General features: G+C 39.0%; 2 protein-coding genes across 2 annotated transcripts; one reads left to right on the top strand and one right to left on the bottom strand.

Moving 5' to 3' along the window:
* Positions 1-187: 187 nt before the first annotated feature.
* asah1b (N-acylsphingosine amidohydrolase (acid ceramidase) 1b) lies at positions 188-6097 on the top strand. Its single transcript, XM_020932951.2, has 14 exons — positions 188-345; positions 477-523; positions 1238-1328; positions 1419-1505; positions 1600-1678; positions 1745-1819; positions 2421-2466; positions 2556-2700; positions 3022-3076; positions 3524-3605; positions 3800-3931; positions 4561-4684; positions 5361-5417; positions 5497-6097. The coding sequence occupies exons 1-14, from the start codon at positions 277-279 to the stop codon at positions 5584-5586; spliced, it is 1179 nt and encodes a 392-aa protein (XP_020788610.1). The 5' UTR covers positions 188-276; the 3' UTR covers positions 5587-6097.
* Positions 6098-6596: 499 nt separating this feature from the next.
* Positions 6597-24997, bottom strand: pcm1 (pericentriolar material 1; the record flags this gene model as incomplete). Its single annotated transcript, XM_055162318.1, has 37 exons — positions 6597-7071; positions 8106-8229; positions 8341-8433; positions 8607-8809; positions 8890-8950; positions 9637-9785; positions 9869-10022; positions 10113-10172; positions 10554-10763; positions 12294-12428; positions 12632-12729; positions 13827-13991; positions 14801-14924; positions 15463-15585; positions 16104-16276; positions 16399-16455; positions 16609-16767; positions 17055-17359; positions 17560-17743; positions 18283-18479; positions 18569-18714; positions 18985-19243; positions 19365-19550; positions 19623-19798; positions 19872-20042; positions 20143-20272; positions 20365-20492; positions 20657-20868; positions 21080-21240; positions 21363-21563; positions 21740-21890; positions 22122-22392; positions 22505-22614; positions 22767-22953; positions 23457-23576; positions 23724-23894; positions 24800-24997. Coding segments are annotated over 37 exons (5772 nt in total), but the record flags the coding sequence as incomplete, so codon positions are not given.
* Between the last annotated feature and the right edge of the window lie 3 nt (positions 24998-25000).

Below are 25000 nucleotides of genomic sequence, written 5' to 3'. Positions count from 1 at the left end.
TAGGGGTGTTGGCGTAAAAATGTGTGTGTTTTTTGTTTCTTTTGTTTTTTTTCATTATTGAAATCAAACACATGCGTATGTAGATATTTATTAATTTAAATACTTAAATATATTTCATGGTAATATATAATTTAGAAAATGTTTTAAATGTAATGGCTCGCTATCTCTACTCCTCTGAACCATAATTGAGTGCGCTGTCACGAGGTAAACAGAGCAGCTTCCGCAACAACAGAGTTCAGCGCTAAGGACGAGAGTTTGGTCTGTTTGTGGGTCAAAATGGTTCGTTTAGGTTTATTAGTTTTTATTGCTTTTTTTTCTGTAACAACAACGCAATTTATACCACCGGTAAGTGACAATTGAGTGAGTACATCGTGCATCAAGTTGAACTTATCATTCAATAAACAGACAATTTGAGGGAACATCGTGATCCTGTTATTAATGATCATGTATATGTCATTTATGCTGTTTAATTGCAGTACACAGAAGATTGTCGGACAGACATGTATCCACCAAAAGGACCCACGTAAGTTTTTATTTTTAATCACTAGAGGTGAAAAGAAACCTTCGGCTGAGTCACTGGATGTTTTGTAATGCCTGTTCTATGTTATGACACTACTGAAGATCACTGAAGTTCGTAAAGATTTTTCATAACGACGTAGGAAAATTAAAAGAATATGGAATAAGTTCCAGTAAGTTCCAACAGACTATAGACCAGTTTTACAGCCAGTTAGTTTAGTAAATTCATAGAAAAAAATACATACTATCACATAAGGCCAAATAACGTAATAAAAATGCACATTTAAAACTAATATTAAATACTATAATGCATCGTTAAACACGGGTGTGTTTAGATAAATTAAGAGTTAAAAAAATGTAACTTTAGGCCTCAACGAGTTTCAAGTGTCTGCCCGCAAATACAAATCCTACTAGAGGCGTTTTGTGCAGTTCTGATGCAGCTGTCTGAATGCAGCATAAGATTAGAGCCACTGCTGAGGTGGCTGTTCCAGGTATCTTCGGTGTGTTCCTGGACACGCTTGAATCATGAATGTCTCTTGGCTGGTTTGGGAACACCTTGGGGTTCCTTGTAGGAGTTGGAGGAAGTGTCTAGGGTGAGGGAAGTCTCGGAGTCCCTGCTTAGGCCACCAGATAAGCGGAAGAAAACAGATAAATGTGCAAATGACTCCAGTACAGTACTAATGTATTGATAATGTGTTTTACTGGTTCTGCTCCATACCAGTTTTAGGAGCACTGTCAGCTGGTACACTATCGACTTGGACCTACCACCCCACAAGAGATGGACATCTGTGATCAAAGACAAGAAAAAGGATGTGAGTACATTTCAAGCTCTATTTTAATATTTCACAAATAATTCTACTTTCTTATTTATGTATTTATTTATTTTTACTTTGTTCATTAAGCTGGACGACATGATTCAAGCAGTTAGAGACCTGGCTAAGGCCTTTGTGCCCAGTGGAAGACTGATTGAGTTGGTGGATATAAGTTTGGTGAGTCTTCTTTAAAAAAAAACAAAAACAAAAGAAAAACAAAATACGTACATTGAACATTTAATTTTTTAAATTTATGTATATTTTTTGTCAGCCTTTGATGCTGAATACGCTGCCCAACCCATTCAGGGATGAGATCAAAGGAATAGCTTCAGACTCGGGCATTCCACTTGGTAATGTTGGCTAGCTTCTTTGTGTTAAAGGCACATTTTATTTAGTTAGATTTTTTTTTTTTTCAGGGGAGATCACTTTATTCAACATCTTCTACGAGGTCTTCACTGTGTGCACTTCTGTGGTAGCAGAAGATTCCAAAGGTGGGTAATGTTTTTTGCAAGTAGAGGTAATACCAGTTCATACACAGCCAGCATGCACAAGTCCAAGCAGGGACAAGCACTCTAATCACTGAGCTACTACTGACAAATTAAAAATGTATTTCAGTTAAAGGTTTTGCTGGTTGTAACACTATGTTTTTAACACCTGAACTGTAATTCAAATGATTGGTTAGATGTTTTGGACCTTTTTATGGACTTTAATCACAGAGAAGCCCTTTCTGGATTACTATGTATGAAGACACAACTACATGCAGGATTCTGATTTGGAAATTGTAAAAGATAGGAAAGGAGAAATTAAATTCTGTCAACTAGACAAAAGATTTTTGATCAAACAGAAATGGATGGCTCCGACATCATCTCTCTCTTATTTGCAACTCCACACTCAGGCCTAAATCAAAACAAAGAAAACTATAATGACAGCCTGTATGCTCAGAGGTGTGAAAGGACCCATCAGGGGCCAGAACTGAATTTCTCCTTTGCTATGGATACTGCCTGGATGATGCTGTATATGTGCATTAGAACTCCTAGATGACTTTAACCAGTTTGTTAGGTGACGCAACATCTTAAATCCTGTCTTCTCCAGGGAACCTCCTCCATGGTCGAAATCTGGATTTTGGATTATTTATGGGGTAAGAACATCCCGTCACAAGTGTCTCTGATGTTTCTCTGCTCTTATCAAATATAAGACTTAAGTAATGCTTTCCATGTCTCCTGTCAGCTGGGACTTGAAGAACAAGTCCTGGATCATGAGTGAGAAGCTCAAGCCTCTAGTGGTCAACCTGGACTTCAGGAGGAACAACAAAACTGTATTCAAATCCACCAACTTTGCAGGATATGTGGGCATGCTGACGGGCATCAGGCCGGTGAGTAATGGAGGATTATGAAGTATGGCTGTTTAGGTTAGGACTGCAAGATTACCACAGGCAAATCAAAATCACAATTTGAATGGACACAGTTAGCAAATTGCAAAGGCTGAAATATTTAAATCCATAATTTCCTTCACAGCAAAATATTCAGTTTTATTCTGCGTAGAACACTGTAGTTAAGATCTGTGCAAACATGTTCTGAAATGCATTGTTCATATTTCAATCTGGCCAGAAAAATAACAGTTTGATATTTTCCCCAATCTTTTAGCCCTAGTTAAAGTCATAAAAGTTTTGAATGTTGGTATTTCTGGTTTTCAGCACTTGTTCAGTCTGACTATGAATGAGCGCTTCAGCCTGGACGGAGGATATATTGGTGAGTATTGTTAAAGGTATGTGTATGTTTTAACAGCATAAAGAGTATTTACTCTTGATATGTTGTGCAAATGACAAGATTGCGGATACAAGCAGTCGAAATGAGTTTCCTCTGCAGAGGAACTGGGCACTCCCTTAGAGATATGGTGAGGAGCTCAGAGTAGAGCTGCTGCTCCAGCTGAGGTGGCTTGGGCATCTGTTCCGAATGCCTCCTGGATGTCTCCTGGGGGGTGTTATGGGCATGTCAGACTGGGAAGAGTAGCCGGGGAAGACTCAGGACTCACTGGAGGGACTATGTCTTTCAGCTGGCCAGGGAACACCTTAGGGTCCCATCGGAAGAACGGGAGGAAGTGACCTCAGTGACCTTATTTTCTGAACAATACAGAAAGATAAGTTTTCATATCATTTTTAAAGGTATTATATTTAGGAATTTTTTAATATTTTGCAGGCATCCTAGAGTGGATTCTGGGTCAGAGAGATGGGATGTGGATGAGCTTCCTCACCCGATCTGTTCTGGAAAATGCAACCAGGTATTTCTATTTAAAGGAACAGTATGTAAGATTTTGAGTTTGAGTTTCACAAACATGACCTAACTGCATCCTCAGATATGAGGTACAACCCAGGTTCAGTTTGCAGCACCTTTTTAAAAATGTAGGAGTGCAGGCTACGTAGTGATGCTATAACGTTGCATAAAACATCGGGAAACAATGTCTGTCTGTTGCAGCTATGAGAATGCCCGATCTCTGCTGGCTCAGACCAAGCTGCTGGCTCCTGCGTACTTCATACTGGGAGGGAATCAGAGTGGACAGGGGTGCATCATCACCCGCTCCAGAGAACTGAGCTTGGACCTGCTCGAGTGAGTATCAACTCAAATGGAAAAAAAACCTGGGGACTGTGCAGTGAGAAGTGTTTTCATTTAAAGGTGCACTATGTAACTGTCTTGCTAAAATCTGTCACCTGATTGTTTCCATGGAGATGTTATTCTTACTGTGAGCGGGGTTGTGGAATATATCTGACCTATGATCCTACATTACAGCATGTGTTTTAATGTGTCTAACAATTTTTTATTTATTTATTTTTTTAAATCTATTTGAGGACTTTTTTTTTTTCAATTAAAACACATGTAACTGAATAAATGCAGAAAAAACCGACATGGTGTACCTTTGATGAAAATTACGCCACCCTCATAATAGTTATTGTTCAATATTGAAATATAGAGATAATATAACTGAAATCAGTGTTATATACATAACCATTACAACAATATTTGATTTTGACCTTTGTGGTTTCCTCTGTTCTGGTCACAATGCTGCAGCTTATCATGTGCTTGTCTTTTGCAACCATTTGTTGGAACAAAAAGTACTTACAGTCAGCGTTTTACCTCACCTACACCCTCACCCTATGTAAATATCTAAATAGTAAGATGTTTTGCAAGTATTTTTTACAATGTGTGTGTGTGTGTGTTTTTTTTTTTTTTTTTTGTAGATTAAACGTTAAACTGGGTCGCTGGTACGTCCTGGAGACAAACTATGACCACTGGGAGGACCCCTTTTTTCTAGATGACCGAAGAACTCCTGCTATGACGTGTATGAACATGACCACACAGAATGTAAGGACAGTTTATATAGGCAAAATAATGAAATATGTTAGCAATATTTTAAAACTGTGGTATTCTGAGTTCTCATGTTTGTTTAGGAACTGTATATAGCCAGAATTCACTCAGAGCCTGCACTACAACTGATTAAAAATTGGGTGCAGGTGTTGAGTAGTGAGGATTCAGATCAGAGGCCAGAGTCTTTTTAATTTTTTTTTTTTTTAAGTTTAAAACAATTGGATTTCAGCATTGAAACTGGCAACCCAAATGAGATTAATGTAAGATTCATTCTGCTTTCTGATTGGATAATCGTCTTGATAACCAAAAGACTACAAATTATAACTTAAATAATTGGGACATTTTTTATATTTAAGGAAACAACATCTGCATTACAATTGTGAACATTCGGAACAATATATTATATTTAATTTGAACATGTTCACACTCATCTGAGGGCACACCTAGGTCATCTTTATGAAATTTAAAATCTGAATCTCCCATACTGTTCCTTTTCATTCAGAGTAATGTCACAATCCCCTTTCAGTTTAGTTTTCATTTAAATAACCTTTGGTCATCTCGGTTTACCCATTGTTTAACCCTTGTGTACTCCTTGGATATAGCCCTGGTGGTACTCTGAAAACATATTTGTCTTCTTTGAAAACTTGAAACACTTCTTTGATTTCTTTTGCAGAATATTTCAATAAAAACACTATACGATGTTCTATCGACAAAGCCTGTACTAAACAAGGTCAGTTTTTGGTCTTTATAATGTGATACAATTAACAGTATTTAAATATATTTTGTGTGTTATTGGTTTTTTTTTTCAGCTTACCACCTACACAACACTGATGCAAGTATCCAATGGTAACCTTGAGTCCTATATTCGTGACTGTCCAAACCCCTGCATGCCATGGTAACAGATTACAATCAATAATAATCTTTACAACGCTCACATGAGTACTGAGATTACAAAATACACTCATGTATCTAAACCAAACCTTGTTCTAGTCTTTCAAATTGTGAATTTTTTGTGTTGTCTAACAATTCAGGGATACAATGATTTATTTTTGCTTTCTAAACAATCTTATGACTATTGTGTAATTTGTAAGACTATATGTAAAATGTATATGAGTTTTCTAATGTTTCTAATTAAGATGTAGCAGAAATTGTGAGTCCTATAGAACCTATATTAAAGTTTAGCACTTACTGAGACACCATTTTGTGCCTGCTAACTGCATGTCATAGGATCACACTGACTCGCCTCAAATGTGACTACTTCCTGTTTTTATAGTGGTTAATAAAAGTTGGGATTTTATAAGATTGGGACTTTCTCAACGTGCGCAATAATTTGAGTTTAAATAATTTTGTGTACATATTTGAAAATGTTTTACTTATTAAATGAAGTTGATACATATTAGACTAAACTGATATGTCATGTGTAGCCTTCATTCTAGTTTAAACTTATACTGTACAACACATGTATTACTAGTTACTATTTACTGAGAAGATATACCTTAAAAAATGCTATCCACCTTGTATGAGAAAATGTGCACTTTATTTAGAAACTCTTGTGAAGTATTGTTAAAATATCTGCATGTTAGATTTTTTATTTAAAAAATTCTTTAATTTGAACCATGTGTGTCCCCAGATAGGAAGTTAATATATTGAAGTCAAATACTGCTTTTACTGATAACAGTATAAATAAATTACAAAAACATTGGGCACAAGATCCATGTTACAAGTTGGTATTTTAGTTCTCTGAATGATCCAAATAGAAAGCAGTGTAGCGTCACGAGTCCCACAGGCAGGTACAGTTATGACTGTAGTACCTTTTTGAATACTGTTAAAGATATGCAACCTGTGTTTTTAAATCATGGACTATATTAGTTCAGTTATTTATTGTTATGAAGCAATAACAACATCCAGATTTTAAAGATTTGACAATTTATTTAAAATTCATTAGAGTTTAATAACATGGAAACTAACAAAACTTAACAGTGTATGAACAAAGGCTTAAAGGAGATCAAATCTGAGATATAAAAACATGTGAAGCGCCTATTCTACAATTATCTCAATAATTAGATGCAGAGGTGGTCTGTACAGCAGTAAGGCAAGGCGGAAAACATGGAACATACAACAAAAAAGAAAAAGTGATCCCAGAACCCAGGACGGAACAAAGGCAAATCAGGAAAATTATTATTAAAAAGAGGATTGACAAATGAGCAGCAGAGATTACATTCAGGAATGAACCGAACCAAGGTTGTGCTAAAACATGAGATCAAACATACACACCATTGCTTTTTAACTACAATCAACAAGAGTCAAATCATATTGAGGGGATAAGTAGTGTTGATAAAACTCAGAAGTGTTGTAAGTGGATTTTCACAGGTCTGGGGCAGCTTCTGAAAAACAAAGAAAATACTTATAATATCCATGTATAGAAAGGATGTTTTATTCACTCATGAAAACAAATGTACAGTAATTTTATTGATAGTTTGCAGTGACATCACTGGGGGTGTTTTACATTTATGTGTATTGATAGAATGTTCCCCAGTTACCCTGGAGACACAATGCAGACATTAGCAAACACAGCCAAAAAAAGGTTTTAACATGTCTGAAACTCACAACAGCACATTTTCAGGAGCCTGTGAACAATACAAGCATTCATGGTCCTGTTTGGGAGTTTGATTTTCAACAAAAAGGTGAGAAGTAATAACTGAAAAACCTTTGGCTGATGCTAGCTAGCTTGTGACTGTAAAGTTATTTGAGAGAGACTTGTTTAATAGGACAATCTGCTCACCTGCTAAAGGTCCAACTAAGTTGGTTCTTTCCAAGACGGACTGTGTTAAAATAAAGCTCAGAATAAAGTTTAACAAAGCCTCTGACAGAGCAGTGCTTATAGCTAGTATCAATCCCCCATAGAATGTTGATGACATCAACTGCAAAGTATCAGTAGAGTAACCCTGACAGTAACAAATTGATTAAGGTAATACACATAATAATAATACACACAAAAAATTAACTACCCAAATGGTGCATTATGTAACCTTTTTGGAGGAGTATACACCACTTTCTTGTCTCCATAGAGATGTTATTGATTGACCTGGAATTTTAGATAATTTGCATAAAATTTGTCAATCTCCATGGAGACAAGCAGAAGAAACCACCGGGTTAAGTTACAGGTGAGATGTATGGACATGTGTCCCTTCTTACAACGCATGTATTTCAAGGTATTTTTGAGAAATGTAACTGGCTAAATGCAGGGGGTGGAACCTCCTCCAGAAGCATTACACAGAGTAAATTTAAGATAACAAAGACGGTAAGCCCACAGATATAATTTATGTGTACAGATCAGAATAGTTGTATCTAATTGCAACTGATTAAAGAGAAAAGCTTGTTTTGCAGCAGTAATATATATGTATAAAAAAAGACATACCGGGTTCCTTGAGTGCCTGATCATTGCCCACCAGCCCAGTCAGACCCTCTGCGTTCCCATTCAGGATCTCTGCAGAAAGGTTGTTATTCTGCTGTTCCTCCACTATCCTCTTCTGTAGCTCCTCCTGTCTCACACACACACACAAACGCACACGCACACGCAGTTTAGTCACACTGGATTAAAATTCCATTGTTATTTTGTCCATATTAGTGATGAGGGATGAAAAAGCTCCTACCTCACACATAACAGTAAGCTGCAGAGGCAAGTCATCCACCTTCACAAAGTCATCTTCATCTGATTTCTGGCTGGTGCTGCCGCTGCCCACCTCCTGTTACAAGGAATAAAGTTATGTTCTTTCACTGCTATCTTTCTTGAGAAGCTTTAGCCTTGATTTTTTTCAGAGACCACACCCTAATATTAAAGAAACATTTGATTTCCTAAAGAATAGCTGAACAGGTAATCCTTTGAGATCAGCTCCTATGTGGTCCTAGTTGTACTCACATCCACGCTGATCATGACAGGGGAGTCTGTATCCGGACTACTGGAGCTGGTGGGGCCTTTGAGGACATTCTCACTGTGATCGGCAGGGTTGGATTCCTCTGACGCAGGGACAGTGTCTGGTTTACACCCCTCCTCTTGTGCTGGGTTCTCCTCTGGAACGGCCTCCTCACTGGACTTCACTGGGGAGACACTGTGAACCAAAGCTGAAAAAAAAAAAAAGAATCAGACTGAAAGAATCATTCCGATGTTATTCTGTAGTCCCAAAGAAAGAAGAGTTGCTCACCATCTTCTTGCTGCAGGTTTGATGGGTTCTGTTCGGCTTTGGTGTCAGTTACTGTCATTTTCTTAAAAAGATAAATAATAAAACATTCATGTTCAATAACAATATAATGACTAAAAAGAAATATTTTAATATTTGCAGGCTACTTTACACAATTTGTGGCATCATCAATAGTTGGTAAATTCAATTATACATAAATTAACTAATCAATCAATGAATTAATCCATCAGTTATAATTTGAGGGGCAAATTTCAGCTAAAGCAGCCTTCTGTATGAACAACCATCAAAATCTGATGTGTAACAGTTTATGGAGTAAGTGTATGGAATGGACTCAGTGATGAAATTAAACAATGTGGTAAAACAAAACTATTTTAAAAACTGTGTCTTTTCAGAATATTTTTTAATCAGCATTTCAACTCATCTTCTTCAGTCTTAGGTATTGTTAAAAGGTATGATAAAAACTGCCAAAATCAATGTAAAAAAAAAAAAAAACTGGTGCAGAACATTTTTTCTTCTATTTGAAAACAAGTTTGAACACAAGATAATTATATTTTATGAATAAATAATTTCCACACGATTCCCTTCATTACAGATTATTATTACAGAAACAGGTTCAACTTCCTGTATCAAAAATCTGGCAAGTAGTGAGAAAAATTCAAAGTTTTTAAGCCCTGGCCACTAGTATTTCAAGCATGTAAATGAGGTCTTGACAGCAGACCTTTTTCGTGTTATATGCTTGTTTGGACTGACCTCTGGATCTGTGTGTCCAGCAGCAGTGACCTGTAGTGAAGTCTGCACATCTACTGGTCCGGCCTCAAACTCCTCCACTTCCTCTTCATCGTTCTCATCCTCACCACTGCCATAGTTTGTCAGGGCCTGGGTCTCCGCTTTAGAAAGACCTTTACCAAGACATAAAAATAAATTGACCTTAATATGTACAGTACAATGATACGATTTAGAAAATGGTTAAAATGGTGCTTACTGATGGATAGAGGCATGCCTGCTCTCTCCTCTTCAGCCTCTGAAACCTCACTGCTTCTGATGTTGTTGTGGTTGTTGTTGAGTTGAGTTTGGAGGTACCTTTCCTGAATATTGCGCACAGCGGACTTTCCTTCCTGTTCAGCCTCGTCATAGTCCTGTCACACAATAGAAAAACAGTATCATGTTATGTTAAAGTAGTAGCATCTCTTTATTTCATCACTACTAAAACTGTTAAAATGGGGTACCTTGTCTTCATCAGAGTAGTCCAGAACTGCTGGTTTGTCCGTATCAACATTTGCATTTTCCTAAAAATTTTTTAAAATTGATAGTTGAATTTGTAAAACAAAAAACAGACAATCATCCAATTGTTTGTCATGGTTCAACATTAGACATTCCACGTGGTTCTGAGCATTGGATAAAATTGTCTATTTGTGACAATTCCTTATGGTTCTTCTCCAACAAAATTCCTTTTACAATGCATAGGCAATATCAATTAGTCATTTTTTCCCACAAATATCTGCTTTTACAACTGTGTAGAAAAGTAATTTCTTCTGAACTAGAAGAACAAAAGTCAGGTGAGGGCCCTTTTTATGTTCTTTGCAAATTGCTTTTTCTTTCCACACTCACTAACAAATTCAAAGTTGTTAGAGCAGCTGCTGGGATGTTAAAAGTGTTCTGCGTCTAACCTTGGAGTCATGTTTGTCTTTGTTGGTGTGGTCCTCTTTCCTCCTGTTCTTGTGTTTGGCTGCAGGGCCTGTGGTGCTGCTACTGCTGCTGTCCAGGTTCTGCATGAGTTTGAAGAAGGCCAGCTCATTGAAGAGAACCTCAGAGATCTCCACTAGGAGGTCCTCCCCACACTCCTTCAGTGTCCGCCCCACAAATTTATTCAGAGAGTCCTAGGACAAGGCAAACAGATTTAATGATATTTTAATTATTAAGATATATTTATAGGATACAGTAACCCCCCCCAAAAAATCTCTAGAAAACCAATACTTTAATCCAATGAAGGCCTATTACCCCAATTCAAACTTAATCTGTTTCTGGTCTCTTTGTGAAGCTGTGGCTCTGTAGTTTAGGCCTATACTGTCTGATCTACTTTCATTATACTGTAAGTGGCAACAAGCTCTACACAGAAGAAAATCTGATTTCAGATCCTGCCCAGTTTTGCCTGTCTATTTATTTATTTATTTATTTATTTTTGGCCTGATAGACAGTAGATTGATTATTTGTTGGGACAAAAAAATGTATTTAGGGTAGTAGAAACTCATCCAGATTCACTCCAGAAAGCTTGATATCATCAAAACAAGAGGGTTACAGCTTCCCATTTACCATATTTCCGGGCTATTAGGCGCTCTGGATTATAAAACGCACTGTCATTAAATGGTCTATTTTCAAACTTTTTTCACAAATAAACCGCACATGACTTTAAACGAAACACAACATTTAGGTGGGTCAGTCGGACTTTGTTTGGCGTGTTCACGGTGACTCTGGGCTTTGTTCAGTTGTGACATGTAGGGAGGATGCTGTGTGGGACCGCTGGATTGTTGGTGTGTTCGCAGTGACTCCGTTCCGTTCCTCATAGGCGTGGAGTGATGAATGTGGCTACAGGTGTGTTTTGCTGTGCAGTCGCTGTCTGCTCCGTGCATGTTTGCGTGCGCTGCGGGTGGTGCGGTTTGGTGGTGTACTGAAGTCGTGATGGGACACCCAAGTGGATTCGTGTATAGGGTGCTCTGGATTGCGGGGCACATGGTTGATTTTTGATGGGGTTAGAGGCTTAAGAGCGTGTCTAATAGCCCGGAAAATACGGTATGTTTCACATGCCCAGAAGCTTCACAGTTCCCTTGTATTAGATAGTGGACAAAAAAAAAGTTCCTTAAAAAATATTTTATGCACATATTTTAAGATAGTATCTTGGCCATTGCACACTTAGTGGAAATTTGAGTATTATGTGTTTTTTCAGTTATACACTGTAAGAAGTGAAAGTAGTAGAGAAGAGAAGTAAAGCCACACTGTTCTTTGTCTAATACTTTAGTCTAAAAGGAAGGCTATAGGCACCTTTATGTTTTCCATTTACCTGTCTTGTATTGTTTTATTATTTTTTAGGTTTTATTCCACATGTCTTCTGTTTGATCATCCTGACCTGTACTGTAGTGTACATGCTAATATAAAGGAGTTACCTCTCTGAGCTAGAAAAGCCAAATGGCTAGCCAGACTCACCAAAATGCAAACTGGAAGGGCTTGGACCTCAGACAGTATTTTAAGTGTTGTTACCCCATTGCTTTGGGCTCACTGCAGCAGAAACTATTATGTTTGCACCGATATCACAGACAAATCAACATACACATCTTCTTGTATGTTTTGGTATTATTTTACAGATAATTTCCACAACATACAAACACACACAGGTTAAACCTGCCATCTCTGACCTGCAGAAGTCCTCCGAGTTGGCGGTGAAAGAACCGCACAAACTCCTTGCTCTCGTGGTTCTGCTGGGTTAGTGTGAGGACCATACGTCGCACAGAGGTGAGCAGCTGCACAGAGCACACTTCATCCATGTTCTCCTGGGGATCAAGGCACACACAAGGTTTTATTTATGGAAGACACAGGAGAAAGGAAAAAGTAAATGTAAATGGCTTTGTTATTTTTCTCATCCCAAAGACCCATTTGACTGATTCTATCCACTCCTAGTACAATACATGTACCTGAGTGGCAGAAATATTACCTTCAATTATGTAATTTAGAGTTCTTGTCAGTGTGGTCTTACCTTGAGGAAAGGGATCACTTGTGTCATGATGGCTTTGATTTGACGGTCTAATGGCTGAGTGTCAATCTGCGGACAGTTTAGTGCAGCAGCTGCAGCTCCTGTATACACAAGATACAATCCAGTTACTTCAGTGTGTTTGCAGCAGTACAAACACATGAGCTGGTACATAACAGCTTCTTTAACTTGACATGCATATGACAGGTTTTCATGTCTTTTAAATTGATCATAGTTTTACATAGGTCAAGTAGCAAATTTATTTATTTATTTTTAACAGTTACAGAATACTAGCTGCACTTCCTGCTCCATTATGTATTGGAAATTAGTCGAGTTGTGCTAAAATAAAAGTAAATGATCACATTTTATATGGCGCTTTTCCACCTTAAAGGCTCAAAGCGCTTTACAACAAGGAACCACTCACCCACTTGCACACACATTCACACAGATATTAGGGGCAAGGTGGGTTAAGTGTCTTGCCCAAGGACACAACAACAGCAGCTAAAATTGAGAGCTAGAATTGCACCACCAACCTGTGGATCAGTGGATGTGACCGCTCATCAATTAAGTTTTTTTTATGTTGAGAGTGGGATTTGAACAGCCTACCTTCAGATCAGAGGACAGCAGGTTACACATAGATAATCAGTGTCTTAAGACCTTTCCAACAATGTAAATATTTCACCAGAGGAAGCTGTGAATAGGTCCTAGTGTCTCTTACTATACTTGTATGTGTGTAAATTAATAATAATAAATAATAATGCATCAGTTTTATATAGAACTTTTCTGGACAATCAAAGACTCTTTACAGAGCATTATTCATTCACTCCACACTCAGTAATGGTAAGCTACTATTGTAGCCACAGCTGCCCTGTGGCAGACTGACAGAAGCAAGGCTGCTAATTTACCCCACCGGCCCCTCCGACCACCACCACCACTCACACACACATCACTTTCATACTAGGCAATGTGGGTGAAGTGCCTTGCCTAAGAACACAACCGACAGTTTCTGCAACTGGCGCCCCACTAAGGCAACTGATTTTCCCATCAATCTCCCATCCAAGTACTAACCAGGCCTGGCCTTGAACTTTGGCCCTTTTGTGAACTTTGGCCCATGTTTACAGTATGGTTGCTAAGGAAGAAAAGAGCAATCTAACCTGTCATATACACTTTAACTAAGCATGTTTTGTTATTGAGACTGTACCTTCCACTTGAGCAGGGTGAGTGAGGTGCTGTTCAGCGTGTGAAGTGTCAGCGCCCCCTACAGCTGCAGCAGTGCCATGGCAGGGGTTAAACTCAGCCTTAAGCTTCATGCGCTCATACTCCCTAATTCTGGCCATAGCCTTGTCTAAATGAATCACAGTGTTGCCTATTGGAGCAGCAGAAGAGCAAACAAAAAGATGGAGAGCAGCAGGTTATTGTCAGTAGCATTGAGTTACACTGTAAGTTTTATTTTATGTAGGTTCAAATTGTTACAGCTCATTTGGCTCCAACAGTGTAAGAAAATGCACAGTGTAGCTTGGTTCATTAAGATATGGGTCTGGGATTGATAGAGAAGGCAATTGTATGGACTGATCAAAAAAAGGAATAAAGCAGCAATGTCAACATAAAATTACAAAAATAAACCTATGCATGGGTGTCAAGCCTTCCTTCCTGATCTGAAAGATTTTGTAAGGACATTTATTTCATTGGGATTTATTGTTATAACAACAGAAGACATTTGCCATGCCAAATCCTTTATGAAATATATGTGAGAAAGAATTTGTCTGTCTATCTATCTTCAAATCAGGAAGAAACACCTACGCATGGAACGTATGAACAGAGAGGGACATAACACTAAAGGTTCTTAAATGTTCTACATTATGCAATATTTGGGCTTTTAAAGTAATTTAAAAGTGTAATTTAAAAATGTGTTGGGCTTTTGTGTTGGATACCTTAAAATAATGTACTGGTACATGTATTTTCCATGCTAGTACATGAAAGATGCTAGATCCAGCTGCTACCAGAATGAAGATGATTCCAACAAATATATACATTTATTGTTTCATTTTGTAGGCATTTTGGCATCTGTATAGAAATGTTTGAAAACTGAATATAGTAGCATGTTCTCTATCTTTATGTCCTACTTCCAGAAGTGTTACAGATAATGCTGCATGTGTCAGTAATTCAGTAATATACCTAGGTCATCATTGGCAAAGGGCTCCAGGTTTGATGAAGTGGACATCACACTATCATTGCCCACTGACTCTGCATCTTCCCTCTTCCTGCTCTGTGCCAAACGCAAATTCTTCTCCACCACCTCCTGAAATGTAGAAAAAAAAAAAATCAAGAAATAAAAAAGTATTTGTCACTGAAAAACAACAGCATTAGATCCCAATTAACATAATTCCAGTCTTAAACAAAGTGCACGTGTGATCTGGCACCAGAGATATTATACAGGGTCAATTTTAACAGACAGGCTTCATAAAAAGTCTAGGAGGTGGGGATAATTCAAAGACAATGAAGTGAAGGGAGGAGTAACTGAATGCTGGACACTTCATTATTTTTTCCCCTCTATTCCTCTATTTTATTTTATCTTATTAAAACAAATGGTTTTCAGTATTAATTTCTGAAAAAGCAGATCTGCTGAGACCTAGCATGTGGGCTCAACAATCTTGGATGTGCTTGTCTCTGTCTACATAAACAAGATACCTTTTAATAATTGTAATTTAAAACATAGAAATTGTCAAATTTCTTCCTCACAGGTCTGTCCACTGATCCAAACCACATGCTTTAATAGAGAGGAATGAAATTATCTTGATTAAAATTCCATAAAATGCACAGCCCCATTGGAGTCTTACAGCATCACTGGTGGCCACACTTTCACTGGGAGTGAGCTCAGACTGAGAGCCAGCAGTCCACACCACAGGACCAAAGACAGGCTCCACTGCACTCTTCTCTGTCAGGTGTCGAGTCACTATGTCCTATACAAGAAATAAGGATAAGACGAAACACTACAACTAAAACTGCATTATAGTAGCATGGTATAGTAGGGCATTAACTAATGAGACTGACATGTACAGGGCAAAATCTTGACAAATTGTGGTGTCTATCTGAAGCAAAATTTATGGAACTACCAGGGAGATTTGTACAAGCAAATTATTTGGCATTAATTAATGTGACCCAAAAGCAGTAAGGGAAATTAATAAAGTTAATGTTTTTCAGTTTCAGGTTTTGACTACTTTTTTACTATGAACTCCAGGAATATACCCAGCAACTGTATCTACTATACACGCACATACCATAATAGTGTAATCAACCATATAGTAAATCAAATATTTAACAGTTTGAAGTTTTAAATGATAGCGTCATTTATACAGATCAATTGCAACTATTTTTGCAACTAAAGTATGCATATATCAGAAAGTGTATATAAGTAGCCATGAAAATAAATTTTTAGTATCCCACAAATCTTTCATTCTAATTTTCCTACAAGCCTTGCCTGAAGTGAGTAGAGTGCCCTCTGCCGCAAGTAGTCGGTATTAAGCAGCTGCAGCTCGTGGAACAGCTCGATGAGAAAGTGTGGTCTAGACTCATTCTGTGATATCAGGGCTGCCACCTCCGAGTAAATGGTCTCTCTTAGCGCCTCAAACAGGGAGAAGTCACTGCTGGCATCTAGGGCACAATATTATTCCTCGTTAATTCATTATAAACATTTATCTAAGCAGAGGACAATGTAAAATGGTTGGGAGATTTAAAATAAAAATAAAAATAAAATCATGCTGGGATGGGTTTACCTGGTGCTTCTGTGCATGCAATTCTGTTAGAGAGAAAGGGGGTTCTCCAAGCATACGCTGTGAGCGGGACAAATTATAAATAAAAAAAATGAAATAAAGCCAAATGAGAAGGAAATACATATGAAATTATAAATATGGTGTAAACTTAAAGACAAACATTAGAAAAAGAACATAGGAACAAATAAGCATTGATGGGAGGGTTGGGTGTACCTGAGGAGAGGTCATTGGGTTTGTTTTGCTTAGTTTTGCTGTCCAGCTTCTCCTGGGTTAACTTCTCCAACAGACTCTGATTGTGGATCTTCTGTCGGGAGGTGGCTGCCCTCTGTTGGACAACAGGGGCAGTGCTGCTGGCACTATCACTGTCCTGACCTGAAAGTGAACAAATGTTGCCAGATTGTGTCATCAGTGGTTCAAAAGTGATCTTAAGCCTATTTAAATGTTCAATAGTTTTCCTAAATTAATTAGCTTTTTGAGCAACAACAACAAAGTCACTGTAACATCTGTTAAGGAACTATGGATGAAAATTAGCCCTGTGAATAAATCTGGTGCATTCATAGAAATGTTCATTAATGTGCATTGTTCCTGTCAAATAAATAACTACAAAAAAAACAATCTAGTAAAAATGTTGTCCAGTTTGTGAACACATCCTTATTTACCTTCACTGTTCTTGTTGTGCATTTTGTTTCGTCTGCGACACCTCTTCTGACTGGGGGTCTTGCTTCTGGAGGCCAGGTTAGCTTGCGCACACGCCTTTCGTCCCGTTTTAAAAGTCTTGGTGACAGTGGTGGGGTCGGCGGGGTCTGGCATGCTGCTGAAGCTTTCCTGTGACACCCGATCAAAGTCCTGGGGGCGGCGGTGGACAGGGATGGGGGAGGACAAGGGAGATTCGGAGGGCTCTGGTTTGGGAGAGTGACGCTGGACGCAGTTGTTTGTGAATGAAGTGTTCAGCCAACCAGACCCACTGAGGAGATCACACAGAAAATGTACCAGCATATTTATTTTTAAAAAGCAATTGATCACTCTAGAATAACTGTGAAACTCTAATTGAACTGTGTGCAATTAGAAAAGTCACAACTAGCAAATCAAATAATCCCAGTGTAGTTTAGACCTCCATGCAAAAGTCCTAATTCAGTCTAAAATACATTATGGATGCCTTATTACCCTCTGTCAGTGGAGGTGTTGTGTGTGGGTCGCTGCAGTGGTGGAGGAAAACTCATGTACTCTGTCTTCATTGACATGTTGGGATCTATGAGGGTCTTCTGGTGCTCAGAAATCTGGTGTCCTGTAGCACCCTGAGGAAAATCACCCATAGAGGGAGGAGGGAAGAGCGGGTACAAGTTAAAGCCTGTGGAATAAAGAGAGGGACATTAGTATTGTATTACTAGTATTGAAATACATTTAAAAAATCTGAAGTTTCCATCTGGTAATATTGTTTTATTTATTATTTAGATTTTTTTGTCTTGTTTTTTTCTGTATATGTATAAAGCACTCTGACTGTGTTGTTTTTAAAGTGCTCTAAAGTTAGACTGGATTATTTGCATGATGATGGAAGTCATCTGGTTAATACTATAACGATGTTGTTGCTTTGTCTTTAATGTTCCACAATATGGCATTAAACATATCTACTGTACATGGAAACAAGCAGTTGACATCACCAAGTCAAGTGCCAGGTGGAGGAGACCCTGCTCACAGAATGAATGCATGTGTTTCAAGAGTTTTTTGAGTGATAAAAACACTTGTAAATTGTGAAATGTGCATAGTGTACCTTCAAATAATCTAATTTTGAGTTCCAATAGTTAATTTTTGCATCTAATATGTCTTCTATTCCAAAGAATTTAATAATGTAGACCTCATATGCTCTTCCCTTAAAATTGCATGTCATACCAGGAGCGAATGGTGACAGTGCAGCTGCTGGCATGTTGTTGGTTGGGGGTGGAAGGCTCGACGAGAAAGGAGGAAAGACCCCGGGAGAGACCGAGCAGGAGTCCTGAGAAGAACCCTGCTTCTGAGTATGCCAGACTCCCGTCGAAGAGGACGCTTGCATTTGCTGGTGCAGAAGATCATTCAATACTTGTTTTAACCTAGGTAGACAAAACATAATAGTGAGTATTAAAAGGTATTCAAATATTACAATAATATTATACAAAGATATTCCAGTAAAGTTCCTGACCGTTGCACATTAGTCTGCTGCCATGCCAGTTGGGTGTAGCACTGGTTGAGTTGGTGCATGATCAGATGGACTTGCGGTGAGGACACATTGTTGGGCAGAACACTGTACTGTCCAGTCAGCAAAGTCTGCAGCATGTAGGACAGTGTCTGTGTGGGGGAGATGAGAGACAGGACCCATGTTGCATCAACTGATATGTACAGAGCTGTGAATGGCATTGTAACATAAAGCGACTTTTTAAGGTAATTTTACAACAACCACTGTGCAAGTGGTGTTATAATGGCCAGGCACATGTATTATGTGAGAATATGCAAACAATTTGTTTATTTCCGAATTAACTGCAAACCCTAACTGCCTGGCAGTGAGTGGTACACATATATAAATATATACAGGCAGTTAAATCTGAGATGTAAACCTACCTGCTGGTCCTGTAGGAGAGTCTGGCACATACTGGTGCTGAAGTCCAGCTGTCTCTGCATCTGGCTGATCTGCTCCTGCCACAGACAGGAACCCTCAGTGAATGACAGGTCTGAGGCCCAGCGCAGATTCTCTTGGCGCCTTGTGCTGCTCTGCTGGCCTGAGGACTCATTCAAGTTTCTGCTCTGTTCAGTGTTGGTTTTAGAGTTAAATGAATGTCCATTAGTTCCATTTGAGAAGTTTGAGGGAGGTTTCAAGTTGCTAGAAGAAAAACAGTATTGTAAAATTATCCAAATGCAGTTAGAACAAAGTAAAAGAAAACATAATAGTGCACACAGTGCACAGTATTAAAATTTTTGCATATTGTATAAGTGCCACTGACCACCCTTGATTGTTCCTGTTGCTGTAGGAGCGCTGGTTTCTGTTGGAGTAGATGTGGAAGTCATCATCTGAGCTGCTCTCTGTAGAACCTTCATGCTCCTCTTCCTCCTCTGCGTCCATCCCGTGATACCCATCCACCTCATCATCATCAAGATTACAGGGAGTTGAACCCCATGTCGCCATTGTTCTAAAGTAGAAAAGTTATTAAATATCTACGCACAGAAGTGTAAGATAATGCAACACTCTCCAAAAGTGCTACCTCTCGTCTCTGCTGATGGGCAGTGAGGTGGTGATGTCATCCTGATCCTCAGTCCTGTGAGTTGAGTCACTGTTGCCACTGCGCCTCTGGTGTTCAGCCATTAAACACTCCAGATGCTTCCTGCGCTGCCTCAGCTCCTCACGCAGGATCTGGTGTCGCCGCATCTCAGACCAGAGCTACAAGGATTTTACACATGTGAAACAACAGCCTTAATTTCTACTGCAGATTTGTGGGACTGAGCATTTTCACCTCATTGTCAGTGACTGAAGATGTCGCTGCTTCTTGAGGAGTGGGTTTGAGCCCAGAAGAATTGCTTTTTGTTCCAGAACACGGAGATACCTGTACAGCAGCAGGAGTGGATATAGCGATTGGGGCCTTTCTTAGAAGGCCCTGCTGACTCGCTGTGCTGGACAAAGATGACTGAAAAAGCAAGCAGAGAGCCACTCATTAATAAAATGCTCATCATCAGAACATTTAAAAATGTATATGTGCAAAACTAGAAGAAATGGGAGAGGCATACCTGTAGATCAGGGCAGGCCCACTGCAGATCCTGGATTTTGCCCTGGATTTCCATCAGCCTCTGCCGCTCCTCATGGAGCTGTTTCAGCTCCTCTTTTTGCTGACGCAGCTTTTCCTCGTACAGTTTTTCTCTGTGTGATCAAGAGCATTAGTCAGAAGAATGTTTAGAATGAGTACACTATATAGTGTATCTAAGTGTGACCACAAATATGGGCCACAGTACCTGGCCTGACTGGACAGAACCATGTCTCTAGGGTTCTGTTTGGCTCCAGACCCAGTGGACCTGGTGTTGTTGGGCTGCTGACGTAATGTCTCATCCTCATTTGCTGTTGTCCCATCCGTGTCATCACTCTGAAGGTGACAAAAACACATTCTATTTTGTTTTTTCAACAAAACAATATTTGAAAAACCAAATAAACATAAGTTTCAAACATGATAAATATGGCCCAATAAGATCCTTCTTTCTTTCAAGGATGACTTGACTTGGATATAATTCTGCTGGTGATTCTTCTCACCTGGACCATAGCCACCAGCTCTTGTAGCTGCCTCAGCTTCTGTTTGGCTGTCTGGTGCTCAGCAAACACTCCATCATTGCCCAAACTGCTCCGGCGACTGGACCCTGAGGCCTCGCTCTCCCTGCCACCAGCCTGCGCCCCTGCTTCAAGACCTTCCTCATCCTCTTCATCCTTTATGTGGTTGAATGAGCTGTCCCTGTTATACTGGCAAGCTGAATACAAAGAAAGTTTTATTTTAAAAGGTTTTATAGTTTCCTATAGCTTTACAGAGTATGTTTGTGTATTATTATATATTTATTTAGCTGGTCCATGGGTAGTTTCAACCTCATCAACCTCATTATGCTACATTTCTCATTTACAATTCATTTGAATTACCCTTATTATTTTTAACATTACTTTAAACAAGCTTGTTTTCTAACATACCTATAGCAGATGGGATGTTGAGGCTGCGCAGATTAGCTGTTGACCGGTTATTGATCTCACATTCTGTGTTCAGTCTCCCGTCACGGTTGTTTGCACTCCTCAGACCGCGGCTGTTGGTCAGGCTGTTCAGGTCTGACCAGTTCCCTCCGCACTGAGGATTTCTACATAGATCATCACATGGAAACATCAAATACCGTTTACATAATCCTTCTGTGGGCTTCATAGTGTAATTTGATCCTTTGCTCTGTAATGCAAGCCTTAGCACTACATAAATGAACTGTACCTTATGTTTGTGACAGGCTGGCGGTTCTCCTGCTCAGAGTCAAACATGGTGTCTAACATGGAACTATCCTCAGTTTCATCCTCCTCTTCATCATCGTCTTCTTTCACATTGACCGCATCCACCATCATGTCAGATGTCTGCTCGTAGTACTGAACCAGCTCCCGTAACTCATTCAATCGTTTGTGCACTTCCTTTAGCTTCCTGTAACAGCAAAAAAAATCGTACTGAAAATAATTACTTTAACTTTCTCTAGTCTAACAATAGAAAAAACAAGATCTAACAGGTGAGACTATACAAGGACAAGCAGGATGTTTACACCAGTCGGCTGTAAGCTGATATCCGATCTGCCTATTCAAAACCTACGTGAAGCTTTGTACCTAAGCTTGTCTGTTGAATTTGAGCCGTCTTGGTGTTGTTGGTGTTGGGTGAGCGTCGGATGGAATGAAGTTGAGGCTGAAGCCCCATTAGAACATAAAACAGAGGCACAGTCCAGAGAGCCTGCCATGCACTGAGACGATAATCCCCGACCTGAATCAAACAAAGAGAAATTCAGTTATTTTAATTATTAAAGAATTATTATTAAAAGAAAGAAAAATCTATATCTACACCAACAAATGCTTCTATTTACATTTTCACATTATATCTACACAAAAATAGCAACTAAAGATGAATGTCCAGTACCATACACCAAATTAAGTTGTGGTATAATATTTTGAAGTATTAAGTAATTAATTTTACATACAATGGTAATTTTCTTACAGGAGCTATTGTTAAGTGTCTGATCTCTGAGGGAATGTAGTTCCTGGAGGATCTTGTCCATAGTTTGTTTCTTGTCTTGCAGTTCTTGGAGTTTTGTGAGTTTGGCACAGGCTGCAGTGGCACCAGCCTCCAGACCGGAGTGGGGCCCAGAGCCAGAGTGAAGGAGGGGTCTATGAGTTGGGCCTGCAGCCTGAGAGGAGTGCGACCAGCTCACCTCTCTGGACAAGGACAGGCTCTCTGCTTGACGACGGTTGTCTGGTACTGCTTTGGACTGAACAAAAACAAGGCAGTTTTTAGATACAGAAGTATAAATCCTCTATTTTTATAAAGAAGTGATTTCAAAATATATATGTCAACGTAGACAGTAACTTCAGGCACTGTACCCGTGAGTCCTTTAGCTGGTTGTGAAAACGCTGAATCAAGTCATTCAACTCATCATTTAGTTCTGAAGTGATGCTTATACCAGAAACACTGCCTGTGGTTTCAGTTACAACTGTAAAACAAAGAAACTTATTCAGGTCAAATATAACACACAAAATAGTTTTACATAGAAACGTTAACAGAGATGTATGTGATACTGATAGTAAAATACATATACTTCCATGGTTTGCAATTTATACTATATATCACAGCAGTTTATCTCACCAGTGTCCTCCATGACAGCCAGTGCTTGCTCTGCACTGTGCTGCATTGCCATCAGAGCTTCCTGTCGACCCTGCAGGGCCCGGAGCTGCTCCTGCTGCTCCAGCATCTTCTTCAGCAGTTCATGCTGCTTACGCAAGTTCTCCAGCTCTTCCTTCTGGTCAGCTGGCACCGCCTCTGCCCTAGCACCCTGTAATACCCATGGTCACAAGAGTAAAAGAAACACTACATTTACAACAAATGCTGAAGAAAACTCATGTTTGAATATTGTTCTTCATTTTTTGATAGTGACAATTCTAAAACATGACCATAAAAGAATTGGATTTACACAAAAATGCCAATTGATTTAAAACAAAAATGCCAATTTGCACATTGTAGTCCAAGGAGAGTCAAACGAATCATTATGTTACTTGCATTATAATTGTAAAAATAAAAAAGTTTAGGTCAGTGGCTTTCAAACCTTTCACACAAGTACCACCAAAGAAAAGATTTGGCTGTCCAACTAACACGAGATCTAAATCAAGTATATGGCAGGATCTTTGCCATCAATAATACTAGGTTTGTTAAAGGGGGCATTTGATGTTGTTGTTGCAACAGAATAACATCACTAAAGCAAACATTAATGTACTGTGTTTTTAAGGCAATTTACTAACTGTGTACTTTAAAAGTTTTTAATTTGGGGGCCATACATACCATGGCATTGAGGCCATCTGTAGATCGCACTTCAATGTTTAGAGAGGTGCTCTCTGCCAAAGAACCTGAGCCCACAGCAGAGTCCAGGGTCCCCACCTCGTCATCATCTGTCTCCCGGGCCTTCACATAAAATACACAAATATCAACAGGTAAATTAGAATATGTAATTTCATCTGAATACATGCCATCCCCCAGTTTTGCAATTATACATCTTTTCTAAATCATACTTTAAAGTTTGAATAAATAAGATAATATAATAAGACTGACCAGCATCTTCTGTAGGAAGCGTAGATAAGACCTCTCCTGCTCTTTAAGGTCTTCAATGAGAAGAGCAAGCCGCTCCACATTAGCTGGGACATCATTCTTTTTTACCAGGTCATCCAACATGGAGTTAGCCTTACTGATACCCTCTCGGATCTGGACTAGTTTACTCACCACCTGAAGCCATACGTAAACATCCAGTTAGTCCAAAACACACTAAGGGTGATCAAGCAGATGTGACTACAGCTCTAACTGGTCTAAAGAAGGGCAGAAAACTCATCCAGTACCAAGGGTAGCATATTTATAAATTGGCCTATATACAGCGCAACATTTCAGCTGCACCGTCTCTCGCTCTCTTTATCCTACTTTTCATTCCCCAGAGTAGTAGAATGCAGTGGAATACTCTACACATTATCCATCTATATTTTGCAGTCATTTAATTGTTTGAATTTGAACAATATATCCAAAATTAATAATATCATTATTATTATTTTCAAATGGCAGGATTTAAAAAATATTGTTGTGTTATTGTATTTGCATAAGTGAAATCTGGTATTAGTAGTATTAGTATATAGTAGTAGTAGTATTGTAGTAGTATTTTTTATTTTTGGACAGTGACATGCATGCAGGCACACTGAATTCTGTTTTTTTCCTCCTTCCTCTAAGTCCACCTACAGATGCGGAAAGTGTGCTGTGGGCCAAGAGGGTAAGATGTAACGTCACTATGGTCAGGGCATTCACTTGAGGGGTGACCATTCTTTACATAAATATTTAACTTCTAATCCAAACAAACTGCAGAAAACCAAAATCACTAACTTAAGAGGTGTATTAAGTGACTTTTTCCTTGGGGATCTACCTTGTCTCCATAAAGATATTGTTACTTTACAGAATTTTGTCTTATTTGTATTTATCAAAGCAAACAGACTTCATTCCCGGCAAAGCAATAAGATCCATGGAGAAAAATAGGAAAAGTTGCATAGTGCCCCTTCAAATAAGAAAAGTGCCCATAAGACTGCTTTATATTACTATCAAAGAGCAGTAATATCATGATTAAAAATATTTAGCTAAAACAAAATACCAACCTGGCTGCGGTCAATTCTGGGTGCCTCTCTTTCATAATCCCTTTGTAATAATGTATCTCGCTCTGAGCTCCTGCGCCTAGGTCGTGGTGTGTCTTTAGTTGGCAGCAGAAGGGCCAGAGTATCCCTATGTCCTGGGCTCTGTTTCTTGGTTTCCTTGGTGATGGCTGGGGTGGTTGGGGCAGAGGAGGAGGGCGGGAGCAG

Source organism: Boleophthalmus pectinirostris, unplaced genomic scaffold (assembly GCF_026225935.1).
Source record: "Boleophthalmus pectinirostris isolate CB_2022bp ecotype Guang Dong unplaced genomic scaffold, ASM2622593v1 HiC_scaffold_490, whole genome shotgun sequence".
Lineage (NCBI taxonomy): Eukaryota > Metazoa > Chordata > Actinopteri > Gobiiformes > Gobiidae > Boleophthalmus > Boleophthalmus pectinirostris.
Note: the sequence above shows the minus strand (reverse complement) of the source record. Positions and strands in the feature narration are given on the sequence as shown.

Coding starts and splice junctions, on each gene's coding strand:
- asah1b (XM_020932951.2), top strand. CDS start 277: ATGGTTCGTTTAGGTTTATTAGTTTTTATTGCTTTTTTTTCTGTAACA. Junction 1,329..1,418: donor TCAAAGACAAGAAAAAGGAT/GTGAGTACATTT, acceptor TTGTTCATTAAG/CTGGACGACATGATTCAAGC. Junction 4,685..5,360: donor TGAACATGACCACACAGAAT/GTAAGGACAGTT, acceptor TTTCTTTTGCAG/AATATTTCAATAAAAACACT.